The sequence below is a fragment of the Dermochelys coriacea genome, chromosome 21, assembly GCF_009764565.3.
Source record: "Dermochelys coriacea isolate rDerCor1 chromosome 21, rDerCor1.pri.v4, whole genome shotgun sequence".
Classification (NCBI taxonomy): Eukaryota; Metazoa; Chordata; order Testudines; family Dermochelyidae; genus Dermochelys; species Dermochelys coriacea.
Window position 1 is genome coordinate 11,252,987 of NC_050088.1, and position 16,779 is coordinate 11,269,765.

At 51.3% G+C, this 16,779-nt stretch overlaps 1 protein-coding gene across 5 annotated transcripts; it reads left to right on the top strand.

The window, feature by feature from the left end:
* The first annotated feature begins 2,035 nt into the window (after nucleotides 1-2,035).
* Nucleotides 2,036-16,549, top strand: FANCE (FA complementation group E). Of its 5 annotated transcripts, none has more exons than XM_043500254.1 (12): nucleotides 2,036-2,062; nucleotides 6,095-6,328; nucleotides 6,980-7,652; nucleotides 8,367-8,411; nucleotides 9,171-9,230; nucleotides 9,391-9,534; nucleotides 12,062-12,185; nucleotides 12,657-12,732; nucleotides 13,275-13,341; nucleotides 13,987-14,112; nucleotides 14,969-15,069; nucleotides 15,345-16,549. In XM_043500254.1, the coding sequence occupies exons 2-12, from the start codon at nucleotides 6,105-6,107 to the stop codon at nucleotides 15,346-15,348; spliced, it is 1,644 nt and encodes a 547-aa protein (XP_043356189.1). In that variant the 5' UTR covers nucleotides 2,036-2,062; nucleotides 6,095-6,104; the 3' UTR covers nucleotides 15,349-16,549. The 5 variants fall into 5 exon arrangements, 3 of the variants coding, with proteins under 3 accessions (XP_043356189.1, XP_038236161.1, XP_038236162.1); XM_038380233.2 differs by lacking the exon at nucleotides 2,036-2,062 and adding an exon at nucleotides 3,273-3,713; XM_038380234.2 differs by lacking the exons at nucleotides 2,036-2,062; nucleotides 15,345-16,549 and adding an exon at nucleotides 3,446-3,713 and having other exon boundaries at nucleotides 14,969-15,073.
* The last annotated feature ends 230 nt before the right edge of the window (nucleotides 16,550-16,779 follow it).

Consider the following 16,779-nt stretch of genomic DNA (forward strand, 5'->3'; position numbering starts at 1 on the left):
ATTTCATCCCCGAGGGGGCAGGATCAACAGAGGCTGTGTCACAGCCTTCAATAAAGTAAGAAATGATTCATCTTGCCCCTGTCTTTGCTGGAGCTGTCACCGGAGCCGTAAACACGTATCTATATAGCGCAGAGTCCAGGTCCAGAGCCTCCGTTAAGGCAAAGGGAGTGGAAAGATAATTCTGCAAAGTGCAAGTTGTTTCCAGCCCTTCATCCAGGGAGCCTAGGGCAGGGGAAATGGGCAGGCCAGGCTGCCTCTCCTTTCTGGGAGGCTGCACACTTCACATTGTTTTGTGGGGCAGGAAAAGGGGGATTGTGAGTATGCTGGGCTCTTGCTTGGTGGGGCAGGAAGAGGAGAGAAGCGGTAAACTACCTCCCATCCCCTGAAAACTTAGTGTGCTCAAGTAAGGCATGTTTCAGAGTAGCAGCCGTGTTAGTCTGTATTCGCAAAAAGAAAAGGAGTACTTGTGGCACCTTAGAGACTAACAAATTTATTAGAGCATAAGCTTTCGTGAGCTGCAGCTCACGAAAGCTTATGCTCTAATAAATTTGTTAGTCTCTAAGGTGCCACAAGTACTCCTTTTCTTTTTTCAAGTAAGGCATGTTTCACTACGGTGTATTAGGGGCTGGGTCACTTTATCCGACAAGGGCTGTACTTATAAATACTAACTACAGGGGTGAATTACTAGCTCATGACTAGAAAATGCACCCACTTCATCCACAGCCAGCTTTGAAATGTCACAGGGGAGCCAGTCTTCCTCCAGGGCGTGGGCCCTGTGGTCTGCTCTCCTGTCTGAACTGCAAACATGCTCTCATGCACGGCTTGCGGGGAGCACTGGGCCAAGCTTACGGATGCTCTTCGAAGATGTAGCAGACTCTGCCCTAGCAGCTCCGAAGCCAGCCTGGGCTGGCAGGGTAAAAACCATCCACCCACTAAGCACTACACAGCCCAGGCCCTTCAGAGTTGAGGTTAAATATAAAAGCCATAGAAAGCTGGCACCAAATCACTGTAACTTCCCTGTGGAGCTGTTATAAAGGTGTTTTGGGCCCTGCTTACATAAAACCCATTTTGGAGATTTGTCACTATAGGCCCGAGTTATTTCTCTGGGGAGGCCCATGTGGCCTTTGGAGGGAAGGGATTCAGGGGATGGATCTTTCCTCCCTGTTGTGGGGGTGGGAGCACCTGAAGGGAACCAGTCTTTGGTATGTTTGGGGGTTACGGGGATAGGCTGGATCCCACAGATTCATGTGTGGGGTGAGGGGAGGTTGCTGAGTCTGATGTTTGTGGCACTTCAGTGTAGAGTGTGTGTGTGTGAAAAAGAAACTATACTGAAAATCAGGCTGAAACACACAACCTTTTCAATCAGGTCTCCCCTGTGCCAAGCAGCACCAGATGTCAGGTCAACTTCCTACTGGAGGACGAACTGGTGATGTGGAACCTGGGTATATTTTGAGTGCAATTTATTTTCCCTCTATATATCCCAGCCTTAGAACGGAGGTGGCCACAAACAGCACCCGGCCAATCCTCTCTGCCAGAACTCTCAGCCAGCCTCCCATGGCCTGTTCGCAGGCCCCAACTCCGCTCTGAGCGATGACGCCAGGGAGCAAACGTTCTTGTTGCTTGTCACAGCTCCTGCTGAAAAAAGAAGGCCGACACCACACCCCCAAACAAACTACACCACAGCAATATCTTCCAAACCGAAATCCTGCTCGTGCAACGAAAAAGAACTGAGCGAATGTTACAGTGCCACCTGGTGACTTCTGTTATATCAGCAATCGCATCCAGCACATCTGTTCATTTAAAGAAAAGGAGGACTTGTGGCACCTTAGAGACTAACAAATTTATTTGAGCATAAGCTTTCGTGAGCTACAGCTCACTTCATCGGAATGCATCCGATGAAGTGAGCTGTGGCTCACGAAAGCTTATATTCAAATAAATTTGTTAGTCTCTAAGGTGCCACAAGTCCTCCTTTTCTTTTTGCGAATACAGACTAACACGGCTGCTACTCTGAAATCTGTTCATTTAGTAATACATGAGAGAAATCAAGCCTGTCATTTAGATGGTAAGCTCTTTGTGGATAAGGATTGCCTTCGGTTAGTACAAGCGCCCAGCACAATGGGGCATAGTCCATCACTGGGGCTGCGAAGTGCAGTGGTGATACAAGTAACACTGGAGTGCTGAATTTTAACTGCTGGAATAAGGGCGATTTCAGATAATTGTGAGTGAGCTTGGAAATGTTTCATTGAAGTGCAGGGGGCCAAATCCTCCCCCTGGGGAGCCTTAAACTCAAAGGTACTTAAACTCACTCACTATGCAGATTACTAGCAGTGCCTGCGATTACTGGAAGGGAACCTGGATCCCAATAAGATTACTGGAAGGGAAAGAATTCTAACCATCACCTTTCCTTTTTGGAGCCTTTGCTGCCTCGCAGTCGGCTTGGACAATTCATTATTCATATTGCAGCGATGCCCCGAGCCTCCAATCGAGATCAGTGCTCCAATGCGCTAGGCGCTGGACACATATTAAAACACGTTTCTGGCCCTAGAAAGAGCCTCACGGCTCGGGGGTCAATCCGCTCACAGTTACTCCCCTCTCTTTTCCTGCAACACCACACCTGGGGAGTGGGAGAAAAGGACCTGGCTGCTCCCCCACCAGCCCAGGGAGCGGGAAGGTGAAGAACCTCTGGAGTGGAAAAAAGAGCAGGGGTGAAGCTGGGACAGAGGGAATTGATGTGGGGCCTGGGGTACAAAAAATATTGTACATCTTGGAAGATCCTGAGCCCATAACACTAGGCAGCTGGGCATTGAGCATCCTTATGGATTTCCCAGGCCAGCGCCCTCAACAAAGGGACGATTCTGAGAAAACCTGAACTGGAGGCAATGGGGGGATAAATAATTGCTGCATGGGGAGAGGGACTAATGTGGAGTTGGGGGGGCCACGGACTGAACGGATTATAATATGGGAGTTGGGGAGAGGCTGGAAGCACCGTCTCATCAGGAGGCAGCTGGGGCCAGACTGGCCTTACTATAAATTTGGGTGAATTCAAGCTGGCTAAGTCCGTGTGCGCTGGGGGGGGGGGGAAACGCGACGTTCAAAAATCAAGCGACCCACCAAAAACCTCAATAGCAACGCCCAAAAGGTCTCAATATTTGGGGGGGAGGAGAAGATGAGATTGCGGGCTCTGATTTTGGGTGGGCCATATTCCCCCCCCCCCTTCCCGCCTGTCCCTGAAACCCCTTGCTCTTAAAAGCACTGGTCCCATGATGTAACGCCGGCAAGCAAAGGTTTTGTGTCCTCGCTGGGCATTTTAGCAAATGATGGGGAAGTGATTGTGGGGAGCGGGGGGCCGGGGTCTGCGTGTTGGGGGCATGGGATGTTTTGGGGGGGGGTACGGCGGAGGGACGCTGCTCCTTTAAGGTGTGGAAGGAAAAGACAGGGCCTGTGAACCAGGAAGTGGAACATGCTGCCCCAGCGGGAGCTGGGCCCTGACAGATGGAGGCTGTGCAGAGCGGATGCTGATGCTGATTTTGCTTCCAAGGCCCCGGTAGCTGGCGGGGGGGGAATCAACCCCCTGGCAGCTACCCCCAGCTGGCTGCAGCTTCTCTCTGGGGCCTCCCTGGCGTGCTGCACGAAGGAGTCACACCGCAGGCTGCTAAATCCAGAGTCAGTGCCCTGATGTTCAGCGCTATAACGGAGGCTAATAGGAGCCACAGGTACTCGGCGCCTTACAGCACTGGTGGGGCTCAACCTTTCCAGGCTCCTGGCCCCCTTTCAGGAGGCGGATTTGTCTTGCGTACCCCCAGTTTCACCTCATTTAAAACCGGCTTGCTTACTCCTTTTCTTTTTGCGAACACAGACTAACACGGCTGCTATTCTGAAAAAAGCCAGATAAGTTTCAGAGTAGCAGCCGTGTTAGTCTGTATTCGCAAAAAGAAAAGGAGTACTTGTGGCACCTTAGAGACTAACAAATTTATTAGAGCATAAGCTTTCGTGAGCTACAGCTCAGAGCTGCAGCTCACGAAAGCTTATGCTCTAATAAATTTGTTAGTCTCTAAAGCCAGACAAGAGTGTCACAGCTACTCGTACGGAGAAAGGGCTGACTTTCTCCGGTTCACCATGCAATTATAAAATAAATTGGTTAGACTATAAATTTTGTACTTACATTTCAGTGTATAGCATATCGAGCAGTATAAACAAGTCATTGTCTGTGTGAAATGTTAGTTTGTACTGACTTCGCTAGTGTTTTTTATGTAGCCTGTTGTAAAACTAGGCAAATAGCTAGATGTGTTGATGTACCCCCTGGAAGAGCTCCGTATACCCCAGGGGTACACGTACCCCTGGTTGAGAACCGCTGCCTTACAGAATCAGGGCTTTTCTGTGGCGGAGCCTAGCTATGGATTTAGAACTGCAGATTGAATGTTTTGGCCTGAGGTTTCCCCCTTGGGCATAGTCCGGGCTAGGATTTGGAAGGTGCTGGCGAATATGTGTACAAGGGACTGTGCCTTTAGCGTGCATAACGCAGGTTGAGATGGCAGTTCTTAGCTGCTAACACGAGAGCCTGCACTTTTCAAATCCTAGTCTAGACAAAGCTTGATGTGCCCTCTGTCTCCCCCAGTTCCATTTTTGCAACCATGGGGGCGGGGATAAAAGTGGTCACTCTATGGTCTTAAATTGTGACTGTAATCTCTCCCAGACATACAGGGCTGTGCCCCACCCCGCTGATCTCTTTGGCGTTATGGTGGGTGAATTTGAATGGCCGTGCTGGAGAGCTGACATCTCATTTGTGGGCTGTCAGGACAGCACCCATCTCCCTGTTCCATTCGTGGGCTGTCAGGACAGCACTCATCCTCCCTGTTTAGCCTCCAGACCTGGGGGCTCTGTGGTGTCCACAGCTATGGCACCTGCATCACCCAAGAGTCCTGAGATTTTAGAGGCTTCTCTGGGGGCCTGGGAGCTCCCCCAGAAGCCATTCCCAGCACATTTTCCCCTCCTGTCCTCTGTGCGCACCACAGCAGCGCAGTCTAGTGGGTGGAACAGGGCGGACGTGGATTTGGGTGACCTGGTTTCTACGTATTTTTAAAACCCTGCGAACAAGGCCTCTACAGATTTTGTGAGTGCATTTCTGGATTCTTATTTGTAAAGCAAACAAACCACTTGGCCCCAAATGTGGCCCTAGGGGTGGAATATTTTTGTTATGCATTAGATGTTCCCTGTGCTGTGTTTGCAATGTGAAGGTTGCCTCTAGGCTCCAGTAGCGACCCTGCTGGACCATGGATGCCATGCCCAGCAGCTCCCTGCCCCTACCTCCAAGCCAGTGTGGAAAACAGCCATCCAGGGCTCTATGGAGTTGACTGTCTGCTGTGCCATTGTGTGCCAGGCACCCGGTCGGGCATAGCTCTTCAGCACTGTCTTGGGGGTAGCTGAGGGGCAAGGGGGTGCTGTATGTGACAAGGGCTGTCTACACAAAATGAATTTGCTCTTCCATCTTTTGTGTTAGCTCGTGAGCTGCTGCCGCTCCTCTCCCTTGTGTCACGGCTACAGGAAGTCACTGAGGCAAATGCCGTGGCTGGATTTTAAAAGGGGCCGTGTGATTTTTATGACCAGTAATAGTTTGGGGACCTAGGAGAAGGCTAATCCAATCAGTGCTCCAGGGCAGAAGCCAACTGCCCCAGGTCAGGAAGGAATTCCTGCCCTTCCCCATGCAGCGTTCTGCAATAGGCTAAGTCTCTCGTGGGATGTTTTCACCCTGCTCTGAAGCTTTTCTGGGAGATGGGAGATCTTACTAGGCAGACCAGTGGTCTCCTCTGCCTCCTGGGGTATCTTACTATCTCAGTTGTACATGGAACGAGACAGGATGATTGGATCCACTGTGACAGGAGATGGGGCACTGGGCTAGACAACCCAGTGGTCTGATCTGGATGCTGGGTACTACACTAGATGCACTAATTGTCTCCTATGCAGCCCTTTTATGGCCTGAACCAATATATGGCAAATCCTATTTTCCCCTCACCTCTCCTGGCTGCTCGTGGGGTTTTATTGCATCGCCGGGGGCCCTTGGAATGTGCCCTACCCACACTGGACGTGTCCTTTGCAGGGCCTATACGATGGAAGCTCCCCCAGTGCCCTGGCTGCAGAGGTTTGACAAGCCTTCCCGTCTCCTCCTCCACACGCTGACGTCCGGGCCCTGCGGGGCGCTGGCTGCCTTCCGAGCCCTCCAGCGCAGCCAGGCCTGCAACGAGCCGGGGCAGGCGTTCCACTGGCAGAACTTCACCGAGACCTTATGTGCTGAAGAGCCCGTGCTGCGGGGGCCCGAGCAGAACCTCACCCTGTGAGTCACTTGCGTTGTCTATTTAGAAAACTTGCAATAATGTCTCCGTCCGGCAGTTGCTTCAGCTCTTTAAGGGCTAGATCCTTCACGGTGCTGATTGCCCTGAATTCCCATTAAAGCCAGTGGGAGATGAGGCAGCTCCGCATCATACAGGACCAGCCCTGGAGTGCCAGACCTCTTGCTCGTTACTGCACTGGGCGTGTGGGTTGAGTAAAGAGGGCAGGCTTGGCCCTGGGTGCGGAGAAGAAGCAACATACTGGTCTGTGTATTAATAATGCTTTGCACACGTGCGTCTGCATAACTAACCGCTGCAGCGCCCGTGGGGGGCAGGGGGGCTCCCTGTGTCATGCGGGGAAAGGTGAGGCAGACAGGAAGTGCCCAGTTCCAGAGCAGGGCCGTCGTGTGGTCAGAACGTTGGGGATCTTTCGGGTCCAGAGCGGGCTCAGACCAGATCCGTTCTTCTATAAACGCTATATCTGACCCTGTCACGGCCCATCTCTGCTCCTCTGCCTGCTCCTTTTCCCCCCAGCGGACGGTGAATTATGACTTCCAGAGGCAGCACCCGGCACCTGACCCTTTCCCTGGAGCAGATCTACAAGTGAATTCCTTTCATTCCTCCCTTTTTTCCTCCCCCTTCTGCCCCCTGCTCAGGAGACCGATACTGCTGCTGCTTCCTATGCAGTGCCAGAGAAATCTCTTCTCCCTGCTGCACATGGTGCAGGGCAGCATGCCAAAGGACTGCCTCAGCCAGCTGCTTCAGGCCACCCGGAAAGATCCCAGCCCAGACCTCTGGGTGCAGGCCCTGCGGGATCTACTTCAGAGGGGGCTGAGAGAAGAGAGGAGCTGTTGGACTCCACTTCCGTTGACAGACACGTGCCAGCAGCAGCTTAAAACTCTGTGCCGGAAGATTGTGGGTGGCACTCGGAGCAAACCGGACTTGGAAAGGAAACGGAGCTGGTTCATCCAGGAGCATCCAGGCCCTGAACTCTGGCTTGCTGGGGATGTGACCGACTCTGCATCTCAGCTTAGGAAACGCAAGCAAGTAGCTGAGGAAAGTTTGGACCCCGAGGGGGAGTGGCAGAGGAAAAGGTCCCGGTTGGAAGAGGAGGAGTTAGATCTGGAACCTCTGGCAGGATGCGCCTTTGTGAAAGGAGCTGGTGCGGGGGAGGATGAGATTGGTATAGAGGCGTCTGGACATGGGTCCATTCGGAGCCAAACCAGGGATGCCAATGAAAATGCCCAGCCAGACGCCATCATGGAGACAAGAGAGGCCAGTCAGGGTTCCCAGCGGGACGCAGAAGCAAAAGTCCCTGATTTTATGCAGGTACCAGCTAGTGTTTGGATTCCTTCTAAGTGAGTTATCTCCAGTGCAAGTACAGAACGCAGAACCCAGCCTTTCCAACAGCCAAAGCAGGCTGGCCGCTAGAGCTCCCGGTTCTCCCCTGTTCACGCCTCACCTGGTGACACTGTATCCCCTTCCCCTATGAACAGCAGACACTTGTTCTGTATCATAAAGGCTACTAAAATTGGGCTTTGTGGAGCGACACGGGCAGGAATGGGGTCTAGAGCTGCGGGCCTTCTCTCTGGGAATAAACCGTGTAGGTGTGAAAGGGATAATCTTGTAACTCCAGTTTCTCGGCTTTTTTTTTTAGCAGCTGGCTCTCTTTCCAGAGGTCGCTGCAACTAATGGCTGCCTTTAAGTGGAATAATGACTACCATTGATATACCTCCTCCCACCCACAGATCCCAAAGGGTTCTGCTGACTGATTGCAAACTACGTGCGGCATTTTTAGGGGTCCTGCTGCCCACTACCAAAATGCAGCTGCTTCTGGGGTGAACAACAATTTAGAACAGGAGAATGAAGGAAATGGCCCAGAGCACTGAGATTTGATTCTCTGCTTTCCCATGTCCCATCCCAGAAACCAAAGGGGAAGTAAAATGGGCTGGGGAATTATCTGGGTGACTCTGGGAATTTTGTCTCCCTCCTGGAGGTTTTGTTCTTTCTAGGCTTTAACTATTTTTAAAATGTTTTTCCCAGATGCATGTACCTAGACTTAAGATGCTGCTAGAGATGGAGTCAAATGTAAGTATTTGCATCTGCATTTCCACTAGGAGCACTTAGTCTAAACCAGCTTGCACCAGGGGCTCCAGAAGGGGAATGCATTTGATCCAAGGAGACAGGCTTTGCAGGAAGAGGTAGAGGGGGTGACCTGTACTGGGAAAAAGACTGTCCTGCTGCTACGTCCTCTAGGTTCACACACTAACTGCTGTGTCCAAACTGGACTACCTATTCAATATCACTGGACAGTTGATACAACGCCAGTGCAGATCCCCTCTCTGAACGTGGATGCTCAGAGGAAGGCATTAAGCCCCCATAATACACAGTGTTATTCTCTCTATACAGTTGGGGAATCTGAGGCATAAAAAGACTTAGCAGTTAGCTCAAGGTTGCGCAGCGAGTCAGAGGTGGGAACAGAAGCTGGGAGCGGAGGCATTCAATCCTCTTTTGTAACCACTAGGCTATATTGCCTCTCAGTACTATCCTTCTCATGGCAGGAACATGTCTTCCTGGCCCACAGCAGTTACCTGATTAACCCCTGACACCTGAGAATTGATTCCCTTTGTAAGTGTTCATCTGGGCTGATGTCACTGCAGATGCTGCTCTTCTTCCTATGAATGAAGTTGGACAATTCGTGGCTTTGCTGTGCCCTGAACTCCGACCCTGGGTCTGTCCAACCGTCAGCATTAAGCAGCAGAAAATGGTTTCCTTTGAAACCAACTGGGGGAACAGGGATAGAACCTATTATTCAAATGGCCCAATTGATCTCCTGCTTCTCTTTAGCAAACAGACGGGACCGCCCCTCCCGAACTGCAGATCCTGAACGAGTGCACCCCTGGCCAGGTGAGTGGGCAATGGTAACACAGGGAGGGATGCCAATTGCAGCCCGTATAAAAATCATCCTGAGGGAACCAGCCTTTAATCCCTCTCCTCGTTCTTCAGTGCTTGGGAAATGTCCCGCTGCTGTCTGTAATGCTTGTACGGCCTCTCTCCCCTCTTCCAGCTGGAGGGACTGTGCTCATTACTCCAGCTCTCGGAGCGCCCGGAACGCACCCTCATGCATTTCTGCACCTGGCTGCTGGCTCTCACGCCCGAGGTCAGCTACCTTAACGCAGCAGTTCTGACGGAGCAACTCTTCCTCCAGCGGGTAGGTACCGATGGCCCACACCTGAGGTGCTGAGCTGGCAGAAGGCCCCCAGAGACAATGTCCTCCCGGATCCATTCTCCTGATTGATAGACCCACCTTATGGGGAGAGAAGGGGTTGTACGTTGTGTTTCATGCTGGTGAATCCCGGGAGACTGAAGTCCTGCCTGTACCCACAGAACAGGTGCAGCACTGGGCAGTGACAGCACAAACTTTCCACATCTGGTTCCGTCAATACGGGTGGGAGAGGACCTCGGGCTCCGTAACCTGTTCAATCCTTGACCTCTCTAACCCTTGAGCCAGCTCCCAAGGCCAGTGCTGATGGGTTTTGTACCATCTGCACCTGCTTACTAGGAACTGCACTAAAAGGCACCAACTCACTGCTCGTGGGGACGATAACCCCTTTTTGCGACTGCTGCAACCAATAACTCTCTGGTGAGCAGTGCTAGCGCTCATCACCAATCCCCTGAGCCACCCAGGCCCACAGTTACAAAGTTATTGAAGGCTGTAACTTGGGGGTCTGGGCTGACTTGTGTTCCCGCTGTTGACAAAACCATCCTGTGGGAACCATTCCTATAAACCATTTATTGAATGCTGCAAATTTACACAGTCCTTTGCTAAAGCTTTTAAAACCCTATGGGCCCTGCCCCCAGGTGCTTATACTCTGAGACAGAGCTAAGAGCTGGAACCAGAGCTGAGCACGGGGAAAGCGTGGACAGTTACTGGTGAGCACAGGAAGGATTCCCAGCAGAAGTGGATTTGAAGGAGGAGGCAGTGAGACAGTCTTTGGAGGATAAGAAGAGGGTAAAGATTTGCAGACATGGGCCCCAATCCTGCCAAGAAACATGTACATGCTTAAAGCTAAGCACATGCGTCAGACTCAGCACCTGATAGGCTCTGGGTGAAGAATGGGGAGGAGAGAGAAAGGGACAGAAAGAGCTGAAGGAGTCAAGAAGCTGGGAGGATGGGTTGGAGCGTACGGAGCAAGAGGAAGTGGGTGGAGATGGGGGACAAGGTCACGTACGGCCTTGGACATGAACCGAGCATGAATATGTTGCAGTAAGAGCCAGAAAGCCAGTGAAAGGAATCACAAAAAAACAGCCATACTGGGTCAGACCAATGGTCCATCTAGCCCAGTATCATGTCTTCCAACAGTGGCTGGAGCCAGATGCTTGAGTGAATGGAAAGAACAGGGCAATTAGCGAGTGATCCATCCCTTGTCATCCAGTCCCAGCTTCTGGCACTCAGAGGCTTAAGGACACCCAGAGCATGGGGTTGCGTCCCTGACCATCTTGGCTAATAGCCATTGAAGGACCTGTCTTTCATGAACTTTATCTAGTTCTTTTTTGAACCCATTTGTACTTTTGGCCATCACAATGTCCCCTGGCAACGAGTTCCACAGGTCGACCTTGCGTTGTGTGAAGAAATACTTCCTTTTGTCTGTTTTAAACCTGCTGCCTATTCATTTCATTGTGTGACCCCTGGTTCTTGTGTTCTGTGAAGGGATAAATAACGCTTCCCTGGTCACTTTTTCCGCATCTGTCCTGATTTTATAGCCCTCTCTCATATCCCCTGCCTCAGCTGTCTCTTTTCCAAGCCAAATGGCCCCGGTCTTTTTCATATCTCCTTACGCAGAAATTGTTCCATTCCCCTAATCATTTTTGTTGCCTTGCTCTGTACTTTTTCCAATTCGAATATCTCTTTTTTGAGAAGTGGCGACCAGAACAGCATGTAGGTATTCAAAATGTGGGTGAACCATGGATCTGTGTAGGACATTATGATATTTACTGTCTTCTCACTTCTCCCTTTCCTAATGATTCTATGAGCCTTTTTTGACGGCCGCTGCACGTTGAGTGGATGTTTTCAGAGAACTCTCCCCAATGACTCCAAGATCTTTCTTGAGTGGTAACAGCTCATTTAGACCCCATCCTTTTATCTGTGTAGTTGGGATTATGTTTTCCAATGTGCATTACTTTGCACTTATCAACACTGAATTTATTTTGCCATGTTGTTGCCCAGTCACTCAGTTTTGTGAGATCCCTTTGTAACTCTTTGCAGTCTGCTTTGGAATTAACTATCACTGGCGCAGGTGATGTGGTCGGAGGAGGGAATGGGGTCTCCAGTAGGGGTGTCAAGCTTGGATCTGAGATCACTGCCCATGGCACTGGCTGGGAATTGCTCTGTGAGCTCACTGGCTGCCGGCAGTGCCAAAGGGCCTGAGTGACAGAGAAAGGGACCTCGGCCTGGCTGGAACAGAGTCTCTGCCCTGAGCCCACAATGTCCCCTGACTTCAGAGAACAGAGCAAAACAGCACAGAATAGGTGCTGGTTCCTCCTTAGCTCCCTTCACCTTCAGCAGGGGAGGCTGTGCCATTTCTAAATGGTATGCACTAGACTTAATAACATTCCCTCTGTAGGCCCCTAACACCTGGGCTTCACTGACCCGCCCAGGGATGGAAAGGGTCCAGGCAACAGGGTCTGCATTTCCATGCTAAACTGTATTTGTTCTGCAAGCCTCTTCCGTGCCCTAGGTTCTCTCGCTGACCCAGCCGGCCTCCCGTCATCTCATGGCTGCGCTGACCTCGTTCTGCTCCAAGTACGCTCGCCCAGTCTGCTGTGCCTTGATCACTCCAGCCCTGCGGGCCCAGGGGGCAGGTGAGTTCACAGCTCGTCCTATAGGGAGAAGGGCCCCTCTGAGGCTGGATGTATGTGCTATGCAGCCAACTTGCTCTCACTACGCCGGAGAGCTGCGTTACCTGATCTGTGGGTCACCAGTCGTTGCCCGTACGGTCAGAGACCACAGATCTGCTCCTGTTCGCCGTCTCTGTTGCAACCAGCCTGCTAAGTCACTAAGAGTTAGGGCTCCTCAGTGCCTGGGAAAGCCCTGCCAAGCATTGAGTGGCACCTCCTTTTGAAAGTAGTATCAGTTATTCCCTCCATGTGGCCGGGGTGGGGGGAGCCAGCCTCTCTCCAGCACGGCAGACAAGGCCTTTGCCCTGAGGCAGGTCGAGGAGCCAGGGCTGTGAAGACATGCCCAGCGTGTGGCAATGGAGCTGACTGTGGGGGCGGGCTGAAGGGGATGGGATGTGACTGCTTGTGGCAAACGCTGCCGTCTCGTCATTGCAGGTCCCGAGGGGACGAAGCTAGTGTGCGAGCTGATAGAGGACAGTCTGGAGCCGGAGTATGTGAGGCTGGTACTCAGGTAAATGCTTGCAGAAGGGGAAGAATTTTCACCCACTGTGTCCCCTCGCACAGGAATGACTGGGGTGTGATATTGCCCACTGGTTCATATAGGCACTCCTCCCTCACTACAGGCTGAGGCCAGGTACCATCCTGGATCCACACAATCCACTCCATTGCACACATGGGAACTGTGGGGCCAGCATGAGGGCCATAGATCCTGGAGAATTCTGAGGGCAGAGGCGGGCAGGCAGCACCAATCTATTCCGAACAGTGCCCACAGTTCGGCCGTGTCTCTTTCTCAGGCATAGACGACACTAGAAAGTGTTTGCTGGGATAGCTAATCCAGCAAACTGCCCCAGTGCAGACACAGCTTCAACTGGCAAAGTAATTCTCTTATCAGTATAGCTTATACCAGATCCTCTAACAAAGTAAGAGGTAAAACTCTGTCTGCACTGGGGCCTTTTGTCGGTATAAACGTGTCACAGCTATTCACACCCCTACCCAACGTTACTATACCGGCCAGAGTTTCTAGTGTAGCCCTGGCTTTAGTCTCCTCTCCAGCCAGGTCCTGGAGATGCCATGGTCAGAGGAGCTCATCACTGTTGTACAGACATTGCTGGGAAGGCAGGTGAGCAAACACATTCTCTCCTGATCTATTTAAATGACCCTTTTGAAATACCTGGGTGTGAATTTAGTTGGTGAAAGATGCTGGCTTGATGGCCTGGAGTCCTCTCTCTCCCTGGAGCAGGACTCCATCTTGACCCAAGCCACTGCAGTTATTATTCACTGCCCATGCTACCATGCCTAGGCTGTGCAGCTTGAGATGGAGCATTGCTTGCTGGGACCAGTAGTCTTCATGGGCAGCTCCTCCATATTCTAGATGAGGGCAGCTGCAGTCTGTGTCCCTCCCATGCCGCCTTCAGGCACCTGGCAATATTCCTGGGTGTTTGGGTGCCCCTGCTGTTAGTGGGTGATGACTGCTCTTTGGTTCAATGTATCCAGAACCTGCAGTGAGCCAGTCTACGACTGTGGGGGGAGGGATAGCTCAGTGGTTTGAGCATTGGCCTGCTAAACCCAGGATTGTGAGTTCAATCCTTGAAGGGGCCATTTAGGGATCTGGGGCAAAAATTGGGTATTGGCCCTGCTTTGAGGAGGGGGTTGGACTAGATGACCTCCTGAGGTCCCTTCCAACCCTGATATTCTATGACTTGGTGTCTGAGGTGGCCCTTGTTCCTTGTATTCTCCTTGCTCCATGTCCATGTCTCTCCTTCAGGTAGAGCTGCCCCCTGAGCTCTTTAACCTCCTGGTCCTGAAACTGTGCCGGCTGGCCCAGGAGTTTGCTAAGTCAATGAATTACACGAAGCTGATGATGGCTGTGCTGACCATATACAGCAGCAATGTGAGTCCAGACTGAGAGCTGGGAGTCCCATGGGGTCTTGCTTTTATGTGCACAGGGCCAAGAGGAAATTGCACAAACACCAGCTCTGCTTAGGGTGTCCAGTGCTCCATCTCTTCAGTGAAAGGGATCTCAGTTTAAATACCTTTCAGTTGGATGGGATTTTCTTCTTCACTTCCTGTCTTAACTGACTGTACACCACACATCTGGAATTCCTGAGTTCTGATCCCCTGGAACTTGGGAAGAGTTACTTAAATCCTGATTGTTCAGAGGAGGTGAGCACCCACAACTCAGCACATCTGGAAAACTAGACCCAAGACCCAAAATCAGTTACCCCTTCTGAAAAATGGACTCAGTGGTTTAAGCACCAGGTTTAGAACCGCTAGAATGCCTGGAACCCAGCAAGGAGATGCATTGAGTTCTGTGCAGTGTATTCAGTCTGGGCCTTTTGGCTGAGACCTTTAAAACTGAGCTCCTGCCTGCTGGAGGGGCCTGGTAAGGATATTTTGAAATGTGGCCCCTGCTTTTGGGTGTTGCCGTTTTGGGGAGCTCTGCATCTGACACCAAAGGCATCATTTTTCAGAGGCGTTGAGTATTTCTTGAACGGAAAGCTCTGCAGAACGACACCCCCCACAGCACCAGCAGAAATCAGTGGGCACTGCAGGTGCTCAGCACCTCTGAAAATCAGTCCCAGGGCGTCTCCAGTTGGGATCCCAAATTCAGGCTATTAACACAGGGTAACACCTAGCTCCGTGGAACTCTGTTGTCAATGAGAAAGGAACCAACTCTTACCAGCCACCGTTCCTTTAAATCCAAGCCAGAGTAACCTAAACAGCTTTTTTTCCCTCTTCCTTCACAGATTACTCCAGCCCACCGGAGACATTTGTCTGGTGCTGTGCATCTCAACCGCACAGCTCTCCGGAAATCTCTGCAGGCTGCCCTGGAACAAATGGCTCCCAGGTGAAAAAGCAAGCCCGTCCCCTATGTTCCACGGGGGTGGGAGAGCTTCATGGTCGTCTGCCCCAGCCGGGAATACTGCAGGCTGCCCAGGAGGGCATGTGAGAAGTTCCTAGTGTCGGTATGATGGAAATGGGTGGGAGATACCCTGAGATGCTGACATTCGCAGGGGTGGAAACTGCACTGAAGTCTTGCTTTAGCTATTACTCCATGTGTATGTTTCCCTGTCCCTCAACATTTTCTGATTCCTTCTCTCTCTCTCTCTCTCCCCCTCCCAGGTGAAGTTGCTCATGCATAAACATGAGCCATCCCAATGGAACGGAGTGGTACAAATGACTGCCTTCTCAGACTCCAGCCACCAAGGGTCTGTGCAGCTTGAGGAGGACCTTCATACCGCCAGTACTGTGACGAGCCCCCTCTGGCACAGGAGAAGGACAGTTTCCAGAGCTGGAGTTAGAGCCAGCATAATGGAGCCTCGGAGAACAGGTCAAGTAATGTCAGACTGGTGCTTGCAGAGTACACCTGAAACAGAAACTTCTGTTGAGTGACGAACGGGCAAACGTGGATGCCCCTTCACCTAAAGATTCTGTGTATGGAAAATCCCACAAAGGAAGAACTACAATTCTAGGAGAATTCCCAGTGTAACTCCCCTTATTAATAGCCCACCTGTCCAAGGTACCCCTGCATTCCCACTTGAGCTGTTTTCTTGCATAAAAACCCTTCACACGTTGGGGGCTCACTCTGTATTTTTGGATCTCCCAAAGTGGAGGGTTTTCCTGGCAGAGCTAGCTGAGAGTTGAGCGAACCACCTCTCTTTAGACCTAGTGAAACTAGTTTGGATTAAATAACTTCCTCTTCCCCAGAACTTGAACTGGACCTTCCTTGAGGTTCAAAGACGGAGCCTTTTAACTTTCCCTTCCTACAGCTGCCTCCACATTCTCCTTGGAAGTGCCAAAATATCTGATGAGGCCAAACTATGAGCAAGTGGCGCTAAAAGTCTTTTCTCATGAAACTTGCAGCCCAGTTTTGAAGGCAGATGGTTTTGATAAATGCCCCAGAGATCACAAGCTTACGTGACCTGGAGATGTTATTGGTTATCCCATGAGTACAGTTTATAAAGTGAGCCCTTTACATCTGCTTCTCCTCCTTTCTCCAAAGGAATGAAATGCTCGGCGGGGCAGGGCCTGCACATGGGGTTCTGAAGTGTCCATTCCCCCACTCCCCCCGGAAGAGAGCTTTATCCTGTGTTATCTCAGTAAAGGAGACCGCTTGCCTCTGTGTGTCTTCAGGATTCCGTCTTGTCCCTTGCGCTCACTCCCTTTGGGTTCATTAAACTTCCCAAGTGCCATTAATTGCTCACGAAAGCATTTGTAGCCGTTGTGTCCGTCTATAACCTGAAGGGAAACACGTGTATTCTTTCTACGTGGGGGCATTGTCTTTTTTCCTTTGTCAAAGCAGTACAATAAAACAGATCATTTCATAACCCAGCCGTATTCCTCACGCTGTTCTCTCTGTGTGATACCTGTGGGCCTGAACCTGCCGAAGCGTGAGGAGTCATCCCTGAGCCGGACGCAGAGACAATTACCATTCAACCCGGGTTCAGCCAATCCACAGGTGGGGACCCACCCAGGCGATCCCAAGGCAGGTATATAGGCTCCTAAGGGAAGCAGTCTCTGCTTGGTGTCACTACCTGGCCTGGAGCATTCCCCTTTC